The sequence below is a fragment of the Oncorhynchus tshawytscha genome, linkage group LG09 (assembly GCF_018296145.1).
Source record: "Oncorhynchus tshawytscha isolate Ot180627B linkage group LG09, Otsh_v2.0, whole genome shotgun sequence".
NCBI lineage: Eukaryota > Metazoa > Chordata > Actinopteri > Salmoniformes > Salmonidae > Oncorhynchus > Oncorhynchus tshawytscha.
This window is the reverse complement of record NC_056437.1, coordinates 83,800,964-83,825,975: the sequence shown is the minus strand read 5'-3', so window position 1 is coordinate 83,825,975 and position 25,012 is coordinate 83,800,964. Positions and strand designations below refer to the sequence as shown.

At 41.3% G+C, this 25,012-nt stretch overlaps 1 protein-coding gene across 4 annotated transcripts in view; it reads left to right on the top strand.

The window, feature by feature from the left end:
* Nucleotides 1-13,338, top strand: part of LOC112258934 (protein shisa-6) — a 76,795-nt gene extending 63,457 nt beyond the window's left edge. For 2 of the 4 annotated variants that reach the window (XM_024433591.2, XM_024433588.2), the window contains 4 exons: nucleotides 729-794; nucleotides 1,871-1,891; nucleotides 2,883-3,050; nucleotides 7,676-13,338. In XM_024433591.2, coding sequence (XP_024289359.2) covers nucleotides 729-794; nucleotides 1,871-1,891; nucleotides 2,883-3,050; nucleotides 7,676-8,304 — 884 coding nt within the window. In that variant the 3' untranslated portion in view covers nucleotides 8,305-13,338. The remainder of the gene's footprint in view (nucleotides 1-728; nucleotides 795-1,870; nucleotides 1,892-2,882; nucleotides 3,051-7,675) is intronic. The other 2 variants (XM_024433590.2, XM_024433589.2) reach the window with 2 other exon arrangements.
* The last annotated feature ends 11,674 nt before the right edge of the window (nucleotides 13,339-25,012 follow it).

The window sequence follows — 25,012 nt, the reverse complement described above, 5'->3', positions numbered from 1 at the left end:
ACTCTCCATTAGCAAGTCACAGTGACGGAAAGAAAGCAACTGTTTTTCTAACGCCACGGAGATGCTCTCCTGTCACTTCACGTTAAACATTCTAAAGAGTTCACATTTTATTTGAGTTTCTTTTGTGTTTAGGGTTCTAATGGGATGATCAATGAATTTGTTGAAATGCAAATAAGGTACAGTGTCCTGCATCTGCTGCTGTAGTAGAGGAGAAACTGTGCTCGACATTGACCAAATAGACCTCATTGAATAAAGGGAACATATTCACTCTGTCACATGACATTTAGTCCCACAGATGTTAGGAAGTTGACGATTCTGATGAAATCTGTCTTCCCTCATTCTTCGTTGCTCAAAAGGGAATAGCACAAAATGCCTGCCTTAAAATGTGACTGTGTAGTAGAGTAAAGATGCACAAAATCCCATAAATCATCAGTCAGATATCAAAGCACACCACTGCTATCTCTGGACAGATCTCCTACTTTGAATTTAGTAACGCAAAGACAATTTACTAAAATGTCTGTCAATGGGACATAGGTTTATGTGATCATTCACAGTGGTGTCCAGTCAGCCTGCATTACAAGAGTCAATGATCACAAAAATTTGGGAAAAGTTGATCATATTGTCATGTATTAACAGCCATTTATTTGACATGAAATGCACATAATGTGAATCTATGGTAATGTTTAATTTGATTTCCAAACCTAACCTTTTCATTGTTTTCCCAATAGGCAGCCACCAACATGATTATCAACATAGTCACCTGGATCTTACCCAGGCCCACACACCTAAAATTGGTAAGGATATTTAAGGTTTGCATGTTCACATAAGTACAGTATATATAACATGACTGTGGTTGGTTGGTAATATTTCACTCTTTCCAATGAGTAATAAAAAATGTTTAGATCGTAACTAACCGTCTGTCGAGATATATGGTAGAAGGAAAGTACATTATGGATACTAACCATGCCCTTTTAAGTGTGAGATTATACTGCCACACAACACACAGTGGGTCTTGGGTATGCTACAAAGATGTCTTCATTTACCCCAATAAAGTTGAGGGAGGATTAAGTCATATTGATTTCCTGAATGCATGGTTTTATCAGCTCCAGTACGACACATGAACTTTGACTAAATTTGAAATAAGTCAAAATATGCTTTTTTAGAATTCAAGCGAGGACAAAACCATTTTTCTTCACGGGAAATGAATAGCTTGGATAGCAAATGAAACGGGGTCTTGTGGAAAATGAATTATAATGGCATCTGTACGGTTTACTCAAGTTATTGAAAAACTTCAATTACTTATATTGTGCCTTATCTATTTTCCTAAATGAGATTTTCTATGAAAAGAGAGATGCTTTTTAGCATGAAATTATTGAGTGGTCACAGCTCTAACACTGCAGAGAAACACCATGAGTTCAGAAAGAAAAGCTATTTGTGCATCGTTGCACAATGCACTGAAACGCTACACCATGCTACACTGTCTGTTTCAACATCAGTGGAGCTGTGGACTCCAACCTCATGGCAGGATAGTTTTCCAATTGCATGTTTTGAGGCCAACATTTTCAAAGGTAAAGGGACTTTTGAAAGTACCCATAAGTAGATAGGTCTCTCCAACACAGACACCAAAGGATAGCTTTCAAGGTGGATCAAACCAGAGCTGATTATGAATAACTACTATTGAGAATGGCCACAATACATAGGAATTTGATTACTTTATTAGACTAGTACGATTATTATAAATAACATAGACTTTCAACAACTAATTTGAAACAGAAAATGTCAGACACATTGGTTTGGTTATTAATACATACTATGAATAATGTTTGTTATTGTACTGATCCATTTTCTCTTACTTGGATTTGTTATGTAGCCCACAGACAAATGAGACATGGTAAGTAATACGCATATACACCTGCTGTACATGTGTATTCCCTTTCTCTTCTACGTACTGTATATGTCGACCTCTTGTTCTGACAGTTGGTGACAGTGACGTCTTGTATATCGCTGGGGTCAAGGCAGGGGGTTCACGCTTCGTTTTTGTTCAGACTGAATGAACCAAAGTTGACACCAAACTCTCACTTACCTTCTCACTCTGCTCTGCTCTCTTTCTCTCTGTCTCTCCAGTATCTCTCTTTGTTGGGTTAGCTGCCACATAGTGTTTGCAATGGTAGAGTCTCATTAAGATCTGTGGTAACGCTTCAGAACCGGACCTTTGTTACACAAAATACACATTCTACTCCCTTCCATCTTTTCTTGCTCACACTCACACTCTCTTTCACTCTGTCTCTCTCTCTCTCTCACGGAATGCCTCACTTCTGTTCCACATGGTCCTTGGTGTTGTGTGTCCCTGTCCTCTCTATCACAGTAGTCACCCAGACCTATTTTTAAACCTGCCACCGCTGACCAGCACCTCAGAAGACTGGCAACACCCAACCCCACCCTAACGCTGCTAACGCTCCAGCTGTCTGCGCCACGACCACTTGTCCCACATAACCATGGCCACAGCAGGCAGGCAGGCAGCATAGCCACCCGCAATGGTGCCACGCATACTAGTGACAGCTAGCGTGGCGAGTGCACTTGTAGTCGCAACTAATCCTAGCACACCAGAATTTCACTCTGAAATAACATTTTAAAAAACCCACAACAAATCATGTTAAATCCCGGTTAGAAGAGTTGAACATAACAGTCCCCGCTTCATCTATCCTCACCCACATACCCCCACCGCACCCACACACCCTCCTCACACCCACACTCTGTATCCCCCTGTCTCCTCCAGTGAAGACCCCCTGTGTACGCGCCCCTCTCTGTGGCATCCTCCAGACTGTCGGCTGTCTGATTGTAGCCTGATTGCACTGCGTCAATCTCTCCTGTCTCCCCTGCAGAGAAGCCCCAGCGCATGAACAACATCCTAACCTCGCAGACAGAGCCATACGACCTGGACATGTCCTTCTCACGCTCCTTCCAGAACCTCACCCACCTGCCTCCCAACTACGAACTGGCGGCAATGAGCAAAGCTGACTTAAGTAAATACTCCTCTCTCCACAAATTAAGTAGGTGGTCTTTCATTACATACACCGTCATGTTTGTTTGATCTCCTGCCTGGACCCCGCCAGTCCACAGGGGGGAGAAAAGGTTGATCTTAACACATTGTGTTGAAGTCCACATTGCATTCAAGTACTGTGATGCAATAGTAACCCTGTATGGATGCCTATTACAGGGATGCAAACATAAGTCATGAGCACAAAGTCATTGGGGTTATGAGCTGAATCCAGAGGAAGACATCTCTGTGTGTGAGATGGGTTTCTTGAAATGCACAAGTACATGTTAAAGTCACTGGATTCAGCCCCATTGTCCCCATCTACCGACCCATTGACTGACATCTAATTGTCGTGTAATTTGGCTCCATCTGTGGCCCGTGTCATGTAGCTAATGTCTGGTAATGACATATTAACAGCCATTTCTCCATACCCACATGAGTCTAGACGCCAACAAGATGGGACTAATGTCTCTGAGATGAGATCTGGGTCAGCCCGATTATTATCATTACGCTTCCTCTGCATGATGGCTTGACTTTCACCATTCTCCATATCTCCTATGACAGCTGCATGCTCTACAGTATGCTCCTCCTCTAGTATCCTGTGGTTGGTTGCGTTGCATGTGTCATGTGTCATGCAAAAGCATTAGTTCCTTCCTGTTCGAATGTTCAATAGTGCTGTATTAAAATAAGTAGGGTGTGGTATTCTAGTGCAGGCTTGTATGTTATGCTCAGTGTGGACACAGAGAATCAATGTGACGAAACCTTTGATGTGGACAACATTGATAACATCTGAATTGTCTATACTCAGTAATGCTGAGTAGAGTAGATGCTTCTTGATCTAGTACTGCTCAATAGAAACATTAGTCACTAGGCACACACTGACTGAATCAACATTGATTCATCCTCAATTCAATGTAATTACGTTGAACCAACGTGGAATAGACGTTGAATTGATGTCTGTGCCCAGTGGGTAGATATAAGACCATAGAATAATCCAAGGATTTCATAACCTTGATGAAAAAATGAAAAATCTCTACATGTTGTATTAGTTAATGTGACGACTGTTGTTCATCGAATGATTAAAGTTTCTAATTGCGTGATTAACTGAATCAAGCAATTATTAACTCATTAACCTGGGGCACCATGGGAAAACTAGTTTTTATTGAGTTTCTATTTCCCAAATTATAAAGAATATCAGAATATCGATTTTACAACAGCCGCTAATTAACCAGTTGCCTCTACCAATCTCGTTCTGAATGTCGATTAGCCTGTGAATCTGCACGGACCCGGGTCTCACCAATGAGTTCGTACCACACCAATCTTAGTTGAATATTTACTTACTAAAAAACTAAAATGATGATAAAAGATACACATAGACAAAACACATGTTCGATGACGCACTACTCCGGCGCACCTCCCTGATCGTCCTCCCGATGTCAGCGTCCTTTTGGCTTAGGATTCTGTTCCTGCACCCTTTGCTCTGGAAGGGGTCTTCTGAGGACATAGAGCTCTGTAGCTTAGAGCTCACAGTTTAGGAATGAAACCCTTTAGATACTACGATTTGTTGGGAGATGGAGGCTAGGTGATTCGACTTGAATTCACCCGCTTAGACAGAGCTACTCATCAGTAGCTTGGGTAGAAAATGATTTCTTTGTCTTCAAACTTGCGTTGCGTTCTGGGTTCTGGGTTCGTTGACTTTTTAGACCTTGCTGCAGCTTGGGTCATGTAGTCTTCCTGTAAATTCTATACTCACAGGTTTTATACCCTTTAGTCAGAAGTGGGCGTAACCGCGTTTAGGGCAATTCTCTGGGCGTACCAAGTTAATGAGGCAAGGTCTAGATTTTTTTCAAATCCAATTTTAGACAACTAACTTAACATTTCATCTTCCCCAAAACATTCTCTTTGATTTGGATATTTTCCATACAACGTACAATGTATAAACATCAAACATATACTAGGAAAACTGTTTTCGTAATAACGTCATCTATTAACCTTTAATAACAAAACAAAAATGACATACATTTTCATATTTCATCTATCGTCGTGATCACCATTGTGGCTGATGGAAACTATTGTTCCAAAGTCCCTTTATTTCATGTTTAATGTTCTGAGGCTGGTTCTCCATAGTAACAGGACAAAGGAATTTGTCTGTGGCCTGAGATTTACCAGGGGCGTGAGGGGTCATAAAAAAAACACATCTTCAGACCCCTAGATCTCTCCTCCTCTGTTGGGGTTGAGAGATAATCTATAGGGTTGTGGTCTCCTGTAACCTGACCTGGTCAGGACAGTCATGACAATGTTATGCACCCATTTAAACTCCCTTCATAGTATGTTACATGCCTTTAGATCGTAGATTGTGTCTCTCCCTTATCAAACCAAGGGGTCTTCTCTTAATGTCATAGGGCGTTGTAAACACACTGAAATCACAGAGAGGAATCCAATTAAATGAAAAACAGTTTGAGCTGGGACCCATAAACCCTAAAGTATTTGTCAGATAAGTAAATATTTCAGTTCTCTAACTACCTACAGTAGTGACAGCTCTTCTGAGAGGAGAGGTCCCTCATACCTCTGATAGATGCTGTGGCTTTGTGCAAGGAGAGAGGCTTTGGAAAAATGCCAAAAACATATATAATGCTTTTTTAATGAAACCATTTCGAGAGATGATGCTGAAAATCTAATTAATATGGTTCATTTGTGATTCTAAATGCACATGCTGTAGTCTGTGTGTGATTCCTCCTCTTCCTCCTCCTCCTCCTTCGTTCTCCCCTGTCCGTCAGACAGGACTGGAGGGTGCCGGGGATGGAGATGGAGGACACTACTCTAAAATAACCTGCTCAGACCCTCCAAGGAGCTAGTGGGTGGAGCGGAAGGGAGGAGGCAGCAGCAACCTTATTTGGCTCGGTCTTCTCCTTCCCTCTGTAATCAACTTAAAAGGCATTAGAACACTCGTCAGAACAACAGCCCCTTTAATCCTCATGCCAAGCAAAAAGCTAAATGATATTATTGTGGGCCCCTTTCTCTTACCACGTCTTATCTTAATCCCCTCTAAAGATCCCTTTATAATTGATGTTTCACCAGTTTTTCTACAAGTCTATGTGCATTATGTGATTACTGCTCCGTCTGGGCCGGATGATGGCGTATTGGGATCAATAGCTACCACAGATGAATATACTCACCACAGTGAATTGAATCTGGGTGACTGGAGACTTCAGTTTAATTAAGGGTAAGGAAAGGGAAAGGGGATACCTAGTCAGTTAGCCACAGCTAGCAGGTTTGTGGTTTCACCTCACCTTCGAGACCCCGTGCCCTCTCAAAATCGAATGCATGTTAAAGTGCAACGTCTTATTCGAAGCAGCAAGGAAATGAATCCAGCATCCATCTCTTGAACATAAAAGTAAAAAGGAAGGACATACATTTGTTCTTTGTAACATCATGAGCATGGACACAAAACACACGAGGTTGCAAAGTTGCATCTTTCATACTAATAATGTGGCCCAATGACCTATGTGAATTATTAACGAAAAGCCTAACATTTTTAACAGCAGTTAAAATGTCAAATTTAAATTGATTCCCAACTTGAAATGTCAAAACTAAAGCATCCGAGGAGAGTTGGTGGAAATGTCTCTGAGTACAACATGAAATCAACCCCTATATCAACATGGCATAGTATTTTCAATGCAATGATGTCAATTCTAAATCTGTGATCTATAGGCTTAGGATAAACTGAACCCTAATCCTTATAACTCTTGGCAACGAAGAGGAACTTAAATGAAGCTAAGGGACATGTCCTGTCTATTGTGGGCAAGCTATAGCCTCTGGGTCAGTGTTGTTGACATTTCTTACCATAATGTCACATCTAAAAGGACCCCTGGAGAAAAAGACAAAACGCAATTGCCAGAAGCCTAACCCAGGTCTTCTTCATTAGTGATGCATGGCTGGGGAAAATAAATCCCTTATGTAGAGAAAAAAAGGTTATCTTCTCTATCCAGGCGTGGCATCTATCTAAGGAGGAGGGTTTAAATATCCATACCGAAACAAAATCCTTATCATTCAAATCTTAGTCAAGCACAGTCTTGTCCAGACGTTTTTAGACCACCTCTGTGTGTTCCTGAGGCCTTGGGAAACTAGCTTCCGCTGAGGTATCTAACCCCCAGAGATGACAGTTAGTCACAGTAGTTTCAGGATGCCATCAATCTGATGTTGCCAGGCCCAGCCGGTCTAAAAGCCTGTTTAAAAGTCATTTGAGAGGAGCCCGCCGCTTTCCTCATGCAGATGTAATGACTTTAACATCAGGAGAGTGTTGGCACTTTTGGCAGAGTCAAACCACTGGCTACCCTGCAGTGCAACACTCGCATCACTGACAGTTTGATTGTTTTGCCTCGCGGCAGGCGTGTCGTCCTTTCCACGCCAGAACAGGAGTGGAATTATTGTGATGCGAGAGAGCCCCTGACTTCTCCCATGAAAGCAGAACGACAGAAAATGCAATCATAATCAAAGGGGAATGGTAGGAGTTGTCACAGTAGAACTGCTGAGCTGATCCACTCAGGAGGAGGTATAGAATCATTCTTATATAGAGTGTAATGTTTCTCCTTTCCTTTCTCCTCCCTCTCTCATCCCCCTCCCTCCTTTCCCACTCAGGTGATAAGGACATAGATGAGTACTACATGCGGAAGCGACACCAAGACTTGGCAGGTCGGCAGATTCTACAGCCGCCCCACATGGTGAAGCTGAACACAGAGCCCCACCAGCAGCACCGTCAGCGGCCTCACCGTGTCCAGAGGGCCATGTCCCAGGACCATGTGCTGTCCCCAGAGAGGACCCCACGCCATGGCTACGGCCTCTCAGCCTACAACATGGGCGTCTCTTCCTACGGTAGCCGCATTCTCTCAGAGGAGCAGCTGCTCTCCGCAGACCGCCTCCAGTCCCAGGACCCCCTGCTCTCGCCAGACAAGGTGCTGTCGCTGCGGCGCTCCAACTTCCGGGAGAAGGCCATGTCGCGGGCCATGTCCCATGTAGACATCAACTTTGTGCCCACCACACCTGTCATAGACCGCAGTGAGCGCTACGCTAAGATGCAAAAGATGCACTCCCATCCCACTACCATCAACGACTCATACAACACGCTCACCGTCAACCACCCGACCACCAACAAGAGGCAGCAGTTTGCCTCGCGACGGACACACACCGTGGACCATCTACAGTACATCCCAGGCCACCAGCACAACAACCAGTACCGCACAGCCAGTAAGAACGAGGTAACTGTTTAACGAGAGGGTGGCTGGCCAAGGATTGCTGTGTCAACAGACTGTCAACAGATGAAAACAGCAGATACTTCCAGAGGTGTGCAACCTCACCATAGGTCTTCTTTTCAAAGTAGCCAACAAATAACCCTTCTTGCTTTCAGCTCAAGCTCTCTGTTTCATTCAGATTTGGATCATCACAACTAGAATCAACCACAAAGACATCAGTACTTTATCTATAAGGCAACATAAGGGCTTTGCACGTTGACACATAAGGAATGCTTTATGTGAGGTTATCCGGAAGAAGACAATATTTTTTAAAAAGGGGAATTGGAAAGGAACTGGATCAACTTTATAAATATATACATATATTTACTATTTGTATTTTCAGTCCTTGTTATAGCTTGTTATAGAGATTCTTATTGAACTTATCTGGTGTTAGAACTTCAAGAGGTGCCTCTCGAAATTGTTCCCATTTCAATGATGAAGTGGATTTATGGGTTAAAAAGCACAATTAATGGGGGGTTTTCTCTGTTGGTTTATTCTTGTTTTTTGGTAACGGCCAGCACACATCAGCTTATTAGTGGATATAGTGGCAATTTCCGTTGCATAAATGATTGTAAATAGGCTATATTAGCAGAATTATACACTAAATGAGAAGAGCTGGACAAGTGGAATTGTTGAGTTTCTACCCAAGAGTCTACAGTCTTTTCACAATTAAAGATCCCAATTTCAGATTAGTCCAAACCCTCAACAAATACATGATACTAACAAACATGTACAATAATGTGTGTGCGTATGTGTGTATATTTTTGTAACTGTGCTTGTAGGATGATTGTGTATGGCTAGGGTTGAATCAACCTCATGCCTCTGTTAATTGGCAGCTTTAGACTGTAGGCACACTAGTCCACAGGTGACCATGTAAACTAATGCTTCGTTCAATAGCTTCATTTTCTGCACTCATTCCCTTGCTATATAATCCAAGTGGATGACATCCATTTTGTTTTCAGTTCGGAAAAGCTGCTTTCATTCTGATATACAGTATTGTTGTATATTTGACTCCATTCATCAGAGTTGAAGAATAATAGTTGTTGTTATGTGTTTACAATTGTTACATTGTTGCAGGTGTGTTGACGTACCTGACACAATCGACAAAGAGGACATCAATATAATCACTAGCTAAGCAAGGATTAAAACTGTGATTTGTATGTCCAGATGTTTTCATTAAAGCAATGCCTTATTGTGTGGAAGCCCATACTCATGTTCTTAATTGTACAATCACGCTTGTGTTTTTATGTCTTGTGTCTAACATGTTGATGCGTAACCAGCTTTGTATGTCATTTTTGATCATGGATGATTTACCAGCACTATAGAAGGACACAATCAGTTTATGTGTTATACCTCAGAATCTATAGGACACAAATTTTACATTAAATTCTTAAGTTAACAAAATGTTATTTGAAAAGAAGCAAAGGAAGTGATTATTTTAAGCAAAAAACATAAGAAACTAGAAAAAAATATTTCACATGAGAAAGAAAAATGTCTTCCACATTTTCAAATTCATCCAGACTTCCATGTGGACTGCCACTGTGTCCTCTTATACTTATAGAGTAACAGACACATCAAGCACATGATTTGTCGTTGTTTTTACTTTTCAACTATCTCTTCAGTTAACAAGAAAGTCCAAATATTATCGGAAAATTCTGGGTCATGGAAATGGGTATATAGACATCTACTGTAGAGATGTTGTTATATACATTTGCTGGTCATTGACAATTTCAAACATTGTCACTGGTGTACTACCTTAAATGTTAGGAGCTTGCATAATATTGTTACAACTTGTGCAGTGTGTCCATATTTAAGACTTAATTTTGCCATTTGTCATTACAACAGAGGCTAACATTACAACAGAGGCTAACAGAGGCTAACATTACAACAGAGGCTAACATTACAACAGAGGCTAACAGAGGCTAACATTTTTCTTGGTAAATGATATGCTTATATCATTATATGACTAGCTATACTATACTGTATGTTCACATGCAATGTAGACACAGTAGAAATTGATGCACTTGAAATATTAAGGGCACTAATTACACTAGTTTCAAGCCCCTGTATCAGCTAAGATATTGAGAGGATGGCAACTAAAATGTCATTTCTTTTGAGGTTCAAGTTAAGGCCAGAGTACCAAAAGAAACCGGGATAGTTCAATATGGAGTTTCATAGTGCTTGTCAAGCTCCAATGCTAGGTTTATAGCCATTTTTTATTGTTGTAGCTATGTCAGAGCAACAAAGAAATTGAGCAACGAAAAAATGACATTTGATGGCCCTTACTCTGACATGGTGGAGGTGCAACACTGTGTTGTACTGACGTTGCACCACCGGAATCTTACAGACATGTCTCTAAGCAACCATCTATCTGGCTCAAATACATCCACCCCATCACAGAGCTACGGTTTTACTTTCCAGTCTGTCAATGATATTGTCCACAAGAAGCTTTTCCCACACACATGAGGCTAGAGCTCAGTTTTTGCCGTAGGTTCTGAGACTAACGTGCTGCTAAGTTGTTGCGTCCCATGATCTATCTGCTGTAAAAGCACTGTTTACTTTTGTTGCAAATATTCCTTGCCATTTATTAAGCTTGTATTTTTATGTGTCAATGTGGTATGAATGAAAAGTCCTTTGTGTCTTTGTTGCACAAACAATGGAGGACAAGTTTAAAAAGCTTCAAAGCAAGCAGCATACGACTGTTCCTGTGCAAATGTTTTTGTTTACAGATGAATTATTAAAGCACATCCCATGTGTATTGTACAAAACAATAATCCGTTTAGTAAATATGGAGTCTGGGGGAATTTTTTCACATGTTCATTTAAACAATATTCACGAATTAGAGTGAATTGGTAATATTGGTATTGTGTTTTTTCATGGCCGAGGTATAATCATATAACTAACTGTTTGTAAAGAATGACAGAGAACTATAACCCACATCTACTGTATATATGGAATTATACAACTTGTTTGACAGTCTAATAAATGTATAAACCTAAACATTTCAACATCAAATTAGCATATACCCCATAGATATAATACTATGGACCCCCAGGTTAAGTTACAAATCGTTGTTATCCTGTCACCTATATTAAAAAACTAGACTAAATGCTACTCTGCGATTTTTGCAAGAAGTTGCCCAAATTTTAACCTCACCCACAAGGTCTTACACACCACACATTTGGAATACACATGAAACAAGATAAAGAAACAACATCTTTATCCACTAAGGGGACTGATGACAAGACATGCTATATAGTATATCCCTTTGTCCTTTGTCATTAAATAAAGCTTCCAGTGCACTTCCACTGCTGTAGTTTGTATAATTCTATTGGTAGGTAAAGTTAACTACACATTAATGATTCAAATCAATAAGGGAGCATTATCAACTCTTTTATCCACTCCTCTTCCCTGAGAGTTTGAATCTACTGTATTGTACTATCGACAGAGGTCATTGACCTAATGGCACTCACAGTAACAACAGAATACATTATGACTGCCATTACTCTGATGACACACATATTAATACCCACTGTTTCCAGAACAGCCAGTACAATTTCAAAGCCTCTTTAAATTCATAGAGTCAGAAGAAAACATTTCCTCGCAACATGAAAACAAAAGCCTTGTGGTTACAATTGTGTACAGATAAATGGGAAACAGCTATGGTTTTCACTTTGTGTAGGACCGTACCATTTGCATTTAGATGGGAAAAGGTCATGGCTATTGGAACATGTGAGGTAAGAAGGAAACAGCAGTGGTCAAACACATTAACAGACAGAAAGGAAAATGAATCTGGGCAAATTGGTCCATGGCAGAGTACATTAACCAACAGAACTTGTTTTTCCACTAATAGTTTTTAAAATGAAAAGAATAGTCCGGACAAAAAACGAACTTACAGATAGATGTAGGATCAATATGGTCAATCTTTTGTGGCTGAGAATTTTCCTGCGCCGCTTTATGATTTCCATATATTCACTGAAAACCCACACTAACCATATTGCATTTTCATGTAGTCTACCTTTGGCCAGCTAATAGCCTAACCACCAATAAAGCAACATTATAGAATAAACGTTCAACTCCTGTTGCTGCAAGGTTATTTTGCTCTGACAATATAGGTCAAACATCTGTATATTCTAAGCCATACAACTCAAGGGAGTTCTCTGATATCAGAGAAGTTGTGCCTTTACCTCAGGGTAAACAGTTCAAAGGAAATGCCACTGCCAACAGGAAAACGGCCATGTTGTTTCTGCCATGGCACTTGTCATTCGCTGCACATTTCGCCAGACTACTGCTTTGAGGCCAGTTTTTTTTATGGAGTGACCTTTCTATCCTTCTGGGAAGAATTTGAGCAAACATGACAACTTAACAGTATGACAGACTTCTCGCTGTATTTCATTCCTCTGTATTACAGTTGGACCTGTTGGTTAAGCTGACTTGTGAGGTGAAGGAATTCAGAGAACTGGGGTTGACCTTCTGTCTCAGCACCTACGTACCTGATCAGATCAGAATCCACAACACCATGGAGAATAGGTTGTCTAGGATTGATAGCACAGTACAGGGAAGGAATACTATGAGGAATGGAGACGGGGGTACCACACTGCCCTGTCACTTACAGTAAAAACTCAAATGACAGGTGTTATAGTATCCATTTCCTCCACAGCAATTACACTTTAATAACCTATTCAGAAACATAGCAAAGATTTGACAACATTGATTGGATGTGTGTAATGTATGGGTCACCACTGCAGCTCCAGGGCTCATGGGTGCAATATAGGCTATGAATGTGGGCAACATGTAAATGCAGAGAGTAAGTGTCGGTGCTAAGGGAGGCCTGTGTGTGAGGAGTGTTAACAGCATGACATTCAGTGCTGACCAGCCCACCATGGGTGTCAGATGATGAATGCACCTAACGGGGCCCGGCACTGCTCCCAGCACTAAATCCCCAAAGCTCACACACAGCCCCACACAGCCCCACACATAGCCCCACACATAGCCCCACACACAGCCCCACACAGCCCCACACAGCCTCACACATAGCCCCACACATAGCCCCACACAGCCCCACACATAGCCCCACACATAGCCCCACACATAGCCCCACACATAGCCCCACACATAGCCCCACACATAGCCCCACACAGCCCCACACATAGCCCCACACACAGCCCCACACATAGCCCCACACATAGCCCCACACATAGCCCCACACATAGCCCCACACAGCCCCACACAGGCTGAAAGTATTGATCCCCCCCAACACTGCCTCGCCACCACTTAAATGAGAGCAGTCAATTGGATACCGTGCAGGCTCGTAGGCGGCCAAGGTATTCTCTTTTGGGAATGGTGTGGTTGGGTGGAGGAAGGAGAGGGTAGAACGAGTGTAACTACAGTTTGTGAGGTTTGGTGTTGTAAAAGCCTGTAGGCGTCTATGATGATGTTCGACTTTCAGTTAAACCAATAATGAACCTTCAGTCAACTCAAGTCATCGGCCACTCAGCTGCTTAGCCAGCCAGAACTTCCCCTCATCGAGTGGTAAATTAATGGACGATCATGAGAAGTGGCTGTATGCAGGTAATGATACATAATGGATATACTATTAGGGTCATTTCATAATGAGGCTTGACGAAGCACCACCAGACCACGGGCGGCCAACCATGTTCTCTCATATTGTTGATCTGGGACCTCATCACCTTGGCTGCTTTCAGCCACAGTGTGAGGTTAAGAGCCTACTGTGAGAGAGGACTAAGTGGGAAAGGGCATCTGCCCAGCAAATGATGATGATGATTACTGTAATAACCCTAATTACAACAATCAGGGGAGTAATTATGGAAAACCTTTCTACTGTACAGCTCATGAGAATAGCTGTTCAATGGAGCACTGCAGTAAGAGAGAGGGGTTTAGGAGAAACCACATTACATAGACCATAATAATAAATAAAGCATCATCACATAAACATTACAGCCGTTGGTTTCATCCTTGTAGCTATGTTTGTTAATATATTAAAACGTTTACCTTGGGGTAAGTTGAGCCAATGTCCATAGGGTGTATGGTGAACAAATGTTTGAGCCAATGGCAAGTTGAGCACATTTAAGTGTTTTCTTCGCAGATGTAATGTAGGGCATTATCGCTGGGATATGAGGTAACAACTGGGCCTGGCCAATGTGAAAAGTGTTTTTAAAAAGTACAATGTCTTTGTTAGGTGTTAATCCTGTGTTAAAAGATGCTTAAAATGATTAAAAGACCAAAAAGTGATTGTGGTCATGTTGAATTGTGTTTGGGAAATAAAGATAGACATGGTTTTAAAAAGGTTAATTTAAAATTTAATTCAGTACAGAAATTTGTAAGGCGACTCAACTCACCCTGTCCTAGGCTCAATTTACCTCGTACCCAGAGTAAGTTGTGTCAATAGATCACTTTTTGGTGATATGCTATGTTTTCAAAACTGTAATGTTTCCATGAAATCTGATTATTTCCAGCGATACACAACATCCTGCAATATATATACAGTGCCTTGCGAAAGTATTCGGCCCCCTTGAACTTTGCGACCTTTTTCCACATTTCAGGCTTCAAACATAAAGATATAAAACTGTATTTTTTTGTGAAGAATCAACAACAAGTGGGACACAATCATGAAGTGGAACGACATTTATTGGATATTTCAAACTTTTTTAACAAATCAAAAACTGAAATATTGGGCGTGCAAAATTTTATTTTCTCATTTTGTCTGTCATAGTTGAAGTGTACCTACAATGAAAATTACAGGCCTCTCTCATCTTTTTAAGTGGGAGAACTTGCACAATTGGTGGCTGACTAAATACTTTTTTGCCCCACTGTAAATGTTTGCTTATGTTCGCAAGTAAGCCTATGTACCTCGTGCATTTAGGTCAGAACCCTCACGCCCGGTTTGAGGTGGATGTCCGCTTTACCTTTTTAAATATTCTCATATTACATCATATGGTGTTACATTATATTAGCACCTTTCTGACACCTTTCTGACACAATGACTATATCAAATACAGTGGAGGGGGAGGTTTTTGTCAATGTGCCCTTGGGCGCGGCGCTTGACCCTGGTTGCTGCTAGAGTGTCTGCTAGATGATTGAATGTAATGTAAATGTTGAGTGGCTTCACTGCAGGTAGATTGTACATTTTGAAATCCACCCCCCACCCCCAAAAGAAAAATAAATAAATGCATCTAAATATATGCATGTTCGTCTCTGTTTCAGCACCAACTGGTAGATTAAAAATACTCTGATTTTGTAGATTATTGAGGCACATTTTGGGGTGAGGAAAGTATGTATGAATCATTTAAAAAAACAGGTTTGTTGAGCCTTTAAACACAAAATATACTGATTAATCAGAAATACTGTGTTTGGCTCATCCTGAAAGTTGTCATATTCAAGTTCAATCCATTAAATATTGGAAGTTGGAAAAAGTGTACAATAAGAATTGAACAATAGTTTTGTAAATCTACCTTAATCCACACTAATCATGGAATTGTGACGTCAACGGTCCAGTAGTTGTGAACTGTGCACCAGGCTCCAGGTTTAAATTGCTACATGTGTTCTGAGTTCCATAATGATTCAAATAAGCAATGTGTTCCCAATTATTGCACAACGTTAGCCTATTATGATCCAGTATTGCTAGCAATCCTCAGGAACAATTTACACAGGTTGACAGAGGAAAGAAAGGTAAATGGAATGGAATGATGCAAAATGTAAGCTACAAACTGAAGAGGACCAACACTAAAGTCACAGTTATAAATGTCTGTGGGTATTACTGACGGTGGCTCCTGATAGTGGCTAATATATAATATGATATAAATTGTAAAATGAATTAAAGTCCGGGCATATAATTTAAACATTCTAAAGTGCATTCATCAACTTGGCAGGTTCAGCCCTATAGAAGCCTCTAGCTTGGGTCTACAAATTTCATCCACGCAAATTATGAGGGCATACAATACAAATTCTGAATAATGGCACAGCTATTTATAGCCTACTTCACTTTGGAAATGGGGCCGCCACACATGTCATGTTAATATGATTTTCAGTTAGCTTCCATATGACTGGTTTCACATTCGTCTCCAGGGATCATAGGGAAGAATCATCTAAACAATTGCTATGTGTATTTACAATCCCCTTCTCCAAACAGATTACTTATTTACCTAGCTCTTATCAATAGCTCTTATCATTTTATAAATTACAGTCCTTTATTTCTATCAGAAAGAATAAAGTAGATGCTTTTTCCACTGCTTTTTCCACAAAGTTGGTGGAATTATGAGGGAATTAAGTCAAGGTCAGAATACGACGTATCTGTAGACACACCTCCACCACACCTTCATTTCTTAGATCTCCACTCCGACCGAATAGTGTGTGAATAGCATGCTATTCTTATGCTTCAATTCAATGTCAGAATAGGCATAGAGAGAAAAGTGCAGTGGTGACCCGTCATTCGGGGGAGGTGGGGCAGAGCCGTCATTCGGGGGAGGTGGGGCAGAGCCGTCATTCGGGGCAGGTGGGGCAGAGCCGTCATTCGGGGGAGGTGGGGCAGAGCCGTCATTCGGGGCAGGTGGGGCAGAGCCGTCATTCGGGGCAGGTGGGGCAGAGCCGTCATTCGGGGCAGGTGGGGCAGAGCCGTCATTCGGGGCAGGTGGGGCAGAGCCGTCATTCGGGGCATGTGGGGCAGAGCCGTCATTCGGGGCAGGTGGGGCAGAGCCGTCATTCGGGGCAGGTGGGGCAGAGCCGTCATTCGGGGCAGGTGGGGCAGAGCCGTCATTCGGGGCAGGTGGGGCAGAGCCGTCATTCGGGAAGGTGGGGCAGAGCCGTCATTCGGGGCAGGTGGGGCAGAGCCGTCATTCGGGGCAGGTGGGGCAGAGCCGTCATTCGGGGCAGGTGGGGCAGAGCCGTCATTCAGGGCAGGTGGGGCAGAGCCGTCATTCGGGGCAGGTGGGGCAGAGCCGTCATTCGGGGCAGGTGGGGCAGAGCCGTCATTCGGGGCAGGTGGGGCAGAGCCCCACATGTTTTGAGCACCACATTTTTGGGTTACCTGTTTTGTCACATATCAGTTTGCAAACAATGTAAAAAAAATATATATAAAAAAAATCATTGAGTTAATAAGACCGCATACAAAGATGGTCTATTTTATGCTTTCTTTAGTAAGGCAGCTCCAAAATGCAGGTTTTTCAGCCTAGCTCAGTGCTTTATGTGGTGGTGCGCCAGCCAGCGGAAAATATGGAGCATAGGGGTTGGTAATGTTCTCTAGTTGTGTCGTGATTGGCTCAGTGTTCAGTGTCACTCATGGGGACACTACCTCACTGCCAAAAGGGTAGGGCTCAAAAATCCAAGCCCTTTGGGTGCTGCCATACAGTTACATTAGAAGTGCCCATCCAAGAAGGCTAAAGGTCATTGGCCACAGAAAAAAATATATGTCAAATCATGTTATATCAACAGTAGCTTTTATTGGACTGATCATGTCAACTTCATACTTTCAAAATCTTAGCAAGCAGTCATCATCATGAATCAAGTCGACAATCCTTTTTTTTTTTTAATCCTTTTTAATTCTTGTCATATGATGAGAAATCATGAAGAGAAATTATGGATAAAATGTATCGGTGGTCATTGGCCATTGTACATAAACATTACACAACAAGTTTGAAATCACAAATTCAACAATGAGTGGTTTGGATGGGATCAGTGGCTAACTGCAAGCATTGCACAAAAATCACTAACCTGCTATTCAGTGGAGTGGTGTGTGGTCCTAAGTCTGGGTTTAGGGGTCTCTTTTCCAAAGTGATAAACATCCAACATTGACCATGCTTTCAATCCAGCATGACCAGCCGAACAACTGTTAACTCAGAACTGGGAAATCTGACTTCAGTGAGTTCAAGACAACTGGGAACTCTGGGAGCTCTGGGAGCTCTGACTGGGAAAACAAGTTTTGAACAGTCATCCAACTGTACGTCGGGAACTTGGGCCTCTTTATAGAGCTACGACCTGAAGATCACTGGCGTCATCATGATTCTACCTTGTTTTTTTTCTAAATTCCCAGTAGTTTTGAAAGCCCCATAAATCCAGAGAATGGCAGACTTTGATGGCAAATTTACCCACAAAGGACCGTCGCACCACCTTCCTGTTCAAGTGAGCACAGCAAGTCCAAAAATGTCTTGTATGCTGCTGCATAAATGATGTAATATGCCAGGGAGATATGTATACTGTAGCTAAGAAAGTAATACTAAGTGTATGTTATCCTCTTATCCGCTTGTCGTCCCCTTATGCCATAGTTTGTACATCTCAATTGCCAGTAGAAACCATATTTGTTTAAGCAAGTCAGCCATATCAGCAATGTTTTTTAAAGGCAGTAAATGAGGCTGAATGAACTGTTTCGCTGCCAGACAAGGCTCATCTGATAGCCAGGTGTAGCAGTGGTAAGGTTTTGGGACTGCTGTTGGGACAGTTTTATGTAGGCCCTAACAGTTTGTGGGCACAGTTTGTCACCGTTATAGTACAATTAATGTATTGTTTAGTGTTGTGTTGTGTAGTAGCTTTGCTGGCATGCAAAGCTACTACACAACACAACATGCATGCCCCCCCCACACACACACACAAAAAAAATGTTTTGCCCCACCAAGATTTACATGCTAAAATGACTACTGGAAAAGTGCATAAAAAGTGAATCGGAATTCCCCCCCTTAAGGGTTAACATATGTTTAACAAAGTCTGTCATGAATTCTGTAATGTTGTATTCTGTAATTCTGTAATGTTGTGACCTGTCAAAACAACTGCAGTCATATGGATTAATTATGCATGTACTGCTGAAGTCAAAAGTCTCGCAACTGCTTACATTTCTCCACTCTCGACTTCCCAACTACTCAGGAAGTGTTTTCAATTCTTGTCAGTGGTTTCTGCCACCTTAATGAATACGCTGTCTGCTTTGTCTTATTGACAACCGCTTCCATTAATCACCACACATACATACACAGTCCACAATTCACTCTCCTTCTGGTCCTCCTCCTCTCCCTCCCTCTCTCTCTCGCTCTCTCTATTTTTCTCTCTTCTCACTTCTTTCTTTCCTTTCATCTTTTTTTTTACCACAGCAAAGTCACTTTGAATTTCCGTGCTAAACTTCAAGTCAGGAGCTTCACCTCCCATCCAGACTTCACATGGCCAGGGTCAAGAAACGGATCAATGCACCTCAGACTGGAGATGAGGCAATCCCTCAAGTCATTGGTGTGTGATTGGCAGATATTTCCATTTGATCAAATGCCAGCAAAAATCATTCAACGAGAAGGCCCCACTCACCTTATGATGCAGGAACATCACCAGGAATGTGTTCAACCACTAGCATGCTATTTTGTTAACAACAAACTGATAGGTGTCATTCCTTGGTGGGTATTTTTTTTACAGTTTCTTATGTAATCCCAGGCAGGTAAATACATAAAACCCATTTGGTAAACTATAAAGTGAGCTCCAAAAGTATTGGGCAGGTGACACATTTTTTGTTGTTTTGTCTCTGTACTCCAGCACTTTGGATTTGTAATGATATAATGACTATGAGGTTAAAGTGCAGACTGTCAGCTTTAATTTGAGGGTATAGCCTAGTAAGGCATTTCTCGTTTCATTATTACTTAACTCTGAGTAATTATTTATAGGCATGTTGTTGAAGTGCTGTTGTTGATGTGTTGTTGAAGTGCTGTTGTTGATGTGTTGTTGAAGTGCTGTTGTTGATGTGTTGTTGAAGTGCTGTTGTTGATGTGTTGTTGAAGTGCTGTTGTTGATGTGTTGTTGAAGTGCTGTTGTTGATGTGTTGTGGAATTGCTGTTGTTGATGTGTTGTTGAAGTGCTGTTGTTGATGTGTCGTTGAAATGCTGTTGTTGATGTGTCGTTGAAGTGCTGTTGTTGATGTGTTGTTGAAAGGCTGTTGTTGATGTGTTGTTGAAGTGCTGTTGTTGATGTGTTGTTGAAGTGCTGTTGTTGATGTGTTGTTGAAGTGCTGTTGTTGATGTGTTGTTGAAATGCTGAGTTCTCCTGCCAGCCTGTAGCGCGTCACAAATGCTTCACAATTGATTTCTTAAATGGCAGGCTATAGCCTTGAAATAATAATATTAGAAACATAATAAGTTATTTACGTTCCTTCTTAGGCTACCTGGCTTGCTCCTAACTGATTTAAAGTCCGTATGTTGTTATATAGCCTGTTGAAATGTCAAACATCAATTGATAGTGACAGAATCACACATCACTTCCCAAGCAAAGTACATTTTTCTATCTCCTATCAAAGGTGCCCCCCGCAGCCTCTGAATATCATAGAGACAAATCCTAGATATCTTATATGCATCTGTCACGTCTTTCGCCACATTCTACAGCTTGTTTCTTACTTAAAACGTTGTGGACTAAAGTGTTGTTCCAGATTGCGTTATATAATCAGCCATTTCCTCACATACCCCCTCAATTCAGCCATGGTTTTAACATAACACACCAAGCTCTTCACTGACACTGGGATATTAAAGGAATGCATGGAGACTAGGGTTGAATAGAAGGAACTGGGTTACTGAGATTTACCACCCAAACCCACCCCCTTTTCCAGGAATAAATAACAGTGAGAAACTGGTAAATTATAATACATCATTTATATGAACAGCATGATGTAAAATGGAACTGTTAAATCATATGCAATGTCTAAATCTGGCTTCTCTATGGTCTTCTCTCTGCAATCTGCATGATCAGTCATCAACGCCCAGGGTGGGGACAGAAAGCGCATCTCAGTCCGGAACGCAGTTCACAATGCATTTCGACCTATCATCTCATCATGGTAACTTTTTTTATTGTGACTGGTAGGCCTGCATTTGCTGCAGCATAGCCTATGCTACAGTAATATAAGGACTGAGTGTGCGTCTAATTTACACATCTCCATCTGACTTTCTGGGGTCACCTTATTTTGTTATTGTAAGCATACATTTTTTGATTACAGCTGCAGAGTTTTAAAACAGCCTATCACATGCCGGCTTCCACCCGGTTACGTAACCCTGCACCTTAGAGGCTACTGCGCTATATACATAGACATGGAATCACTGGCCACTTTAATAATGGGACACTAGTCACTTTAATAATGTTTAAATGTTTACATACTGTTTTACTCATCTCATATTTATATACTGTATTCTATTCTACTGTATTTTAGTCAAATCCACTCCAACATTGATCGATCTAATATTTATATATTTCTTAATTCAATTATTTTACTTTTAGATTAGTGTGTATTGTTGTGAACTGTTAGATACTACTGCACTGTTGGAGCTAGGAACACAAACATTTAGCTACACCCGCAATAACATCCGCTAAATATGTGTATGTGACCAATAACATTTTATTTGATTTTAGTCTTTCTCTCTCCATCAGTTCCATTCAAATTGCATCCAAAATAGATTATCCACTTCAAGATTTATATATATATATATATATATATATATATATATATATATATATATATATATATATATATAGAGAGAGAGAGATGTCCTAGATGACCTATTTCAGGTAATACATTCAATGCAGTATTATCATTATACTTAGCTAAGGTTATGCATATTAAGCTTCAAACGTCTCTCTCTCTCTTTCTCTCGGAGGACCTGAGCCCTAGGACCATGCCTCAGGACTACCTGGCCTAATGACTCCTTGCTGTCCCCAGTCCACCTGGCCGTGCTGCTGCTCCAGTTTCAAGTGTTCTGACCCTTGCTGACCCTGCTGGTCATCTATGAACATTTGAACATCTTGGCCATGTTCTGTTATAATCTCCACCCGGCACAGCCAGAAGAGGACTGGCCACCCCTCATAGCCTGGTTCCCCTCTATGTTTCTTCCAAGGTTCCGGGCCTTTCTAGGGAGTTTTTACAAGCCTCCGTGCTTCTACAAATACATTGCTTGCTGTTTGGGGTTTTGGGCTGGATTTCTGGACAGAACTTTGTGACATCAGCTGATGTAAGAAGAGCTTTAAAAATAAATTTGATTGATTGATTGATCTAACATTCTCAGCCTTTGGGCATAGATAGGATTTGCATCGCTGCTGAGGTCAGCGATCAATCTTTCCGTGGGTGAGGGTTCACTTATTAGTGAGGGAATGGGTGGCAACACATCTGACAGCTTGCTCATTATTATGAGTATTAGCTATTTAAATGTATGTAAAGTTTGGATTGTTGGAAGCTGCACAAACCATTTTTATCAGTTTATAGACGTCAATGAATCATCAATGCTGGACCAGTAATGTGGGAGTTGGGATATTAATGAACTTGCAAAAGCAATTTTAATTGATTAATCAATGTTATTGATTAATCATACCTGTATAGGCCATTTGGGAATTCAACTTTAATTAACCTGAAAGCATCGCTGTATCTAGGTTAATGTGGGAACTTTTAAATGGTCTCATTGTTTGGAACAAACTAATTTGGTCCTTATCCAAATGATCAACCTGAAAGAAGGTTAGTTTGGCAATTTATCTTCCTTGTTAAATTGAATGAGACAACATATCCAGTCAGTTGAGATTGGTTGGATATCATACAGTGTAACTCGTTGTAACAGAGGTGAGAAGGCGTGACCTCACATGAAATGTTTTCTTCCAAAAATGACTGGTGAACCTTCACCGCCAATGGTCACTTATCCCTGAAAGCTGAAATCAAAGTGATTTCCACATGGTGCGGGATTTCAGTGTAAACAAAGGAAAGATGGCTGCTCTCCCTTTTTTTTTAGCTTAGCTACCAGTGCAAATCTAGCCCTTCTTGTACAGGAATCTCACTTTCAAGCACAACAGGGTTCCCTTCATCAGACTCAGGTAGCATCAGGCTGGAATTTTCATGCCAATCAAAGCTCTAATCAAATCCAAATATACAGTAGTTATATGCGTTTGAATGACACTTCTGGTTTTGTCGAGAAAAGTGATTTATTTTCGGGATGGAACATTTGTAAAATACCAGGAAAATATTGAACCCTAATGGTGACTGAAGGAGTTGGCTGACAAAATCTATGGATAATAGACTATAACTTTGTCTGTGAAATATTTTCTTGAATAGGAAGAAATAGGCTCCATCACAAAGCCCTCATGTTGTTGGTAGCCTAAAGTCAAATTAAAATAAGACTGTTTAAATGAATTAGTCCTCCTCGAATTAGCCTACTTTCAGCACCCATGTGCTGTCATCTCAGCGACTGACGCTTCACAGTAATGTAAGTTATGTAAAATACTAGAATATGGATTATTGTGAGGTCAATCATTCTGATAAATAGCTTCATTGTGGGCAATGAAACATATTGTTTTTATTTAAATGAATTATAGCTGCAGCATGCTTACCTTCGGTCCTCCTTCTCATCTTCACACTCTCCCTCTCAAACTGAACAGGACATCAGTTGGCCTAGTCAGCGTGCACAGATATTGTCTCTTTTTTTTTGTGCAAATTGCCTTGCCTCCTGAAGTGCCACCATACACAGCACAATCATTGGATTGGCAGCACAAAGCAAGAGAAGGGCAGGCCGAGGCTCATGATTGGGAATTGCAGTGTGTAACGTAGTGTAGCCTATTTTATATACACGATCCTAGCAGCTCAAAAACTCGGGAAGGAAGTACAATTTCTAATGAAATATAACTTTGCCCTGTGCTTCTCCGAGCATGCTCTTCGTATAACCTAGGCCTATAGCCTATAGAATAAGCTATGGATCATTTGATTGAGACCACACTAGACGCAGTTGATATTGCACACCCAGTCGAGAATCAGGGATGAGGGGCATAATCGGGCACACACACCAACTAATTCTCAAACCCTGAGCAATTTTGTAGGCTCCTGAGTGGCGGAGTGGTCTAAGGCACTGCATCTCAGTGTCAAAAGATGTCACTGCAGTCCCTGTTTCAAATCCAGGCTGCATCACATCTGGCCATGATTGGGAGTCCCTTAGGGCAGCGCACAATTGGCACAGTGTCGTCTGGGGTAGGCCGTCATTGTAAATAAGAATTTGATCTCAACTGGCTGGCCTAGTTAAATTTAAAATGTTTAATCAGTTACAAATTATATGATCCTCCCCCGGACAAAATGTAAAAAAAATACTAAACCTTACCCCTGACTGAAATTTAAAAAGCATGACCCTCCCCCATCTTCCTCAGGGTAACTGCTGTGTAAATTTCCATCTCTCCTTAACTGAGCAGGATTGTTTAAATCAACTACACTGTTTATGGTGGTAACAGAGGAGCTGGGACCTGTTTCCTCTGTCTAAAGAGACAACTAAAGTCCAGGTGTTGGCCTCCATGTAGGGACTAACCACCAACAGAGGTGTGTGTGTGAAGAGAGAAAGAGAGAGAAATCCTCTCATGACTCACTGTATTACATAACTTCTTGTGGTTCCACTTGTGTGCACAGCATGCAACAAACACATTCTCATCAAGGGCCATGAAGGTCTTAAGAAGTGTGTTCACTCTATATTTTTTTATATTTGCAAAGGGGGGAATTTACTTTTGCAAGAGCTCTCTGCTAGTTTAACAGCTCCCCTCTACGGCAGAACAATTTCATCTAGGGAACTAGGCTGAGATCCCTCAGAGGAATTCACTGCGGGATCACACAAAAGGAAAAATACTCTTGTTCCCTTTTAAGTTTCTCTAAAGCAAACAACGCTGAAATGCCTCCAGCAGATCGGTAGTTCAAAAGTTCACAAATCCAATCCAT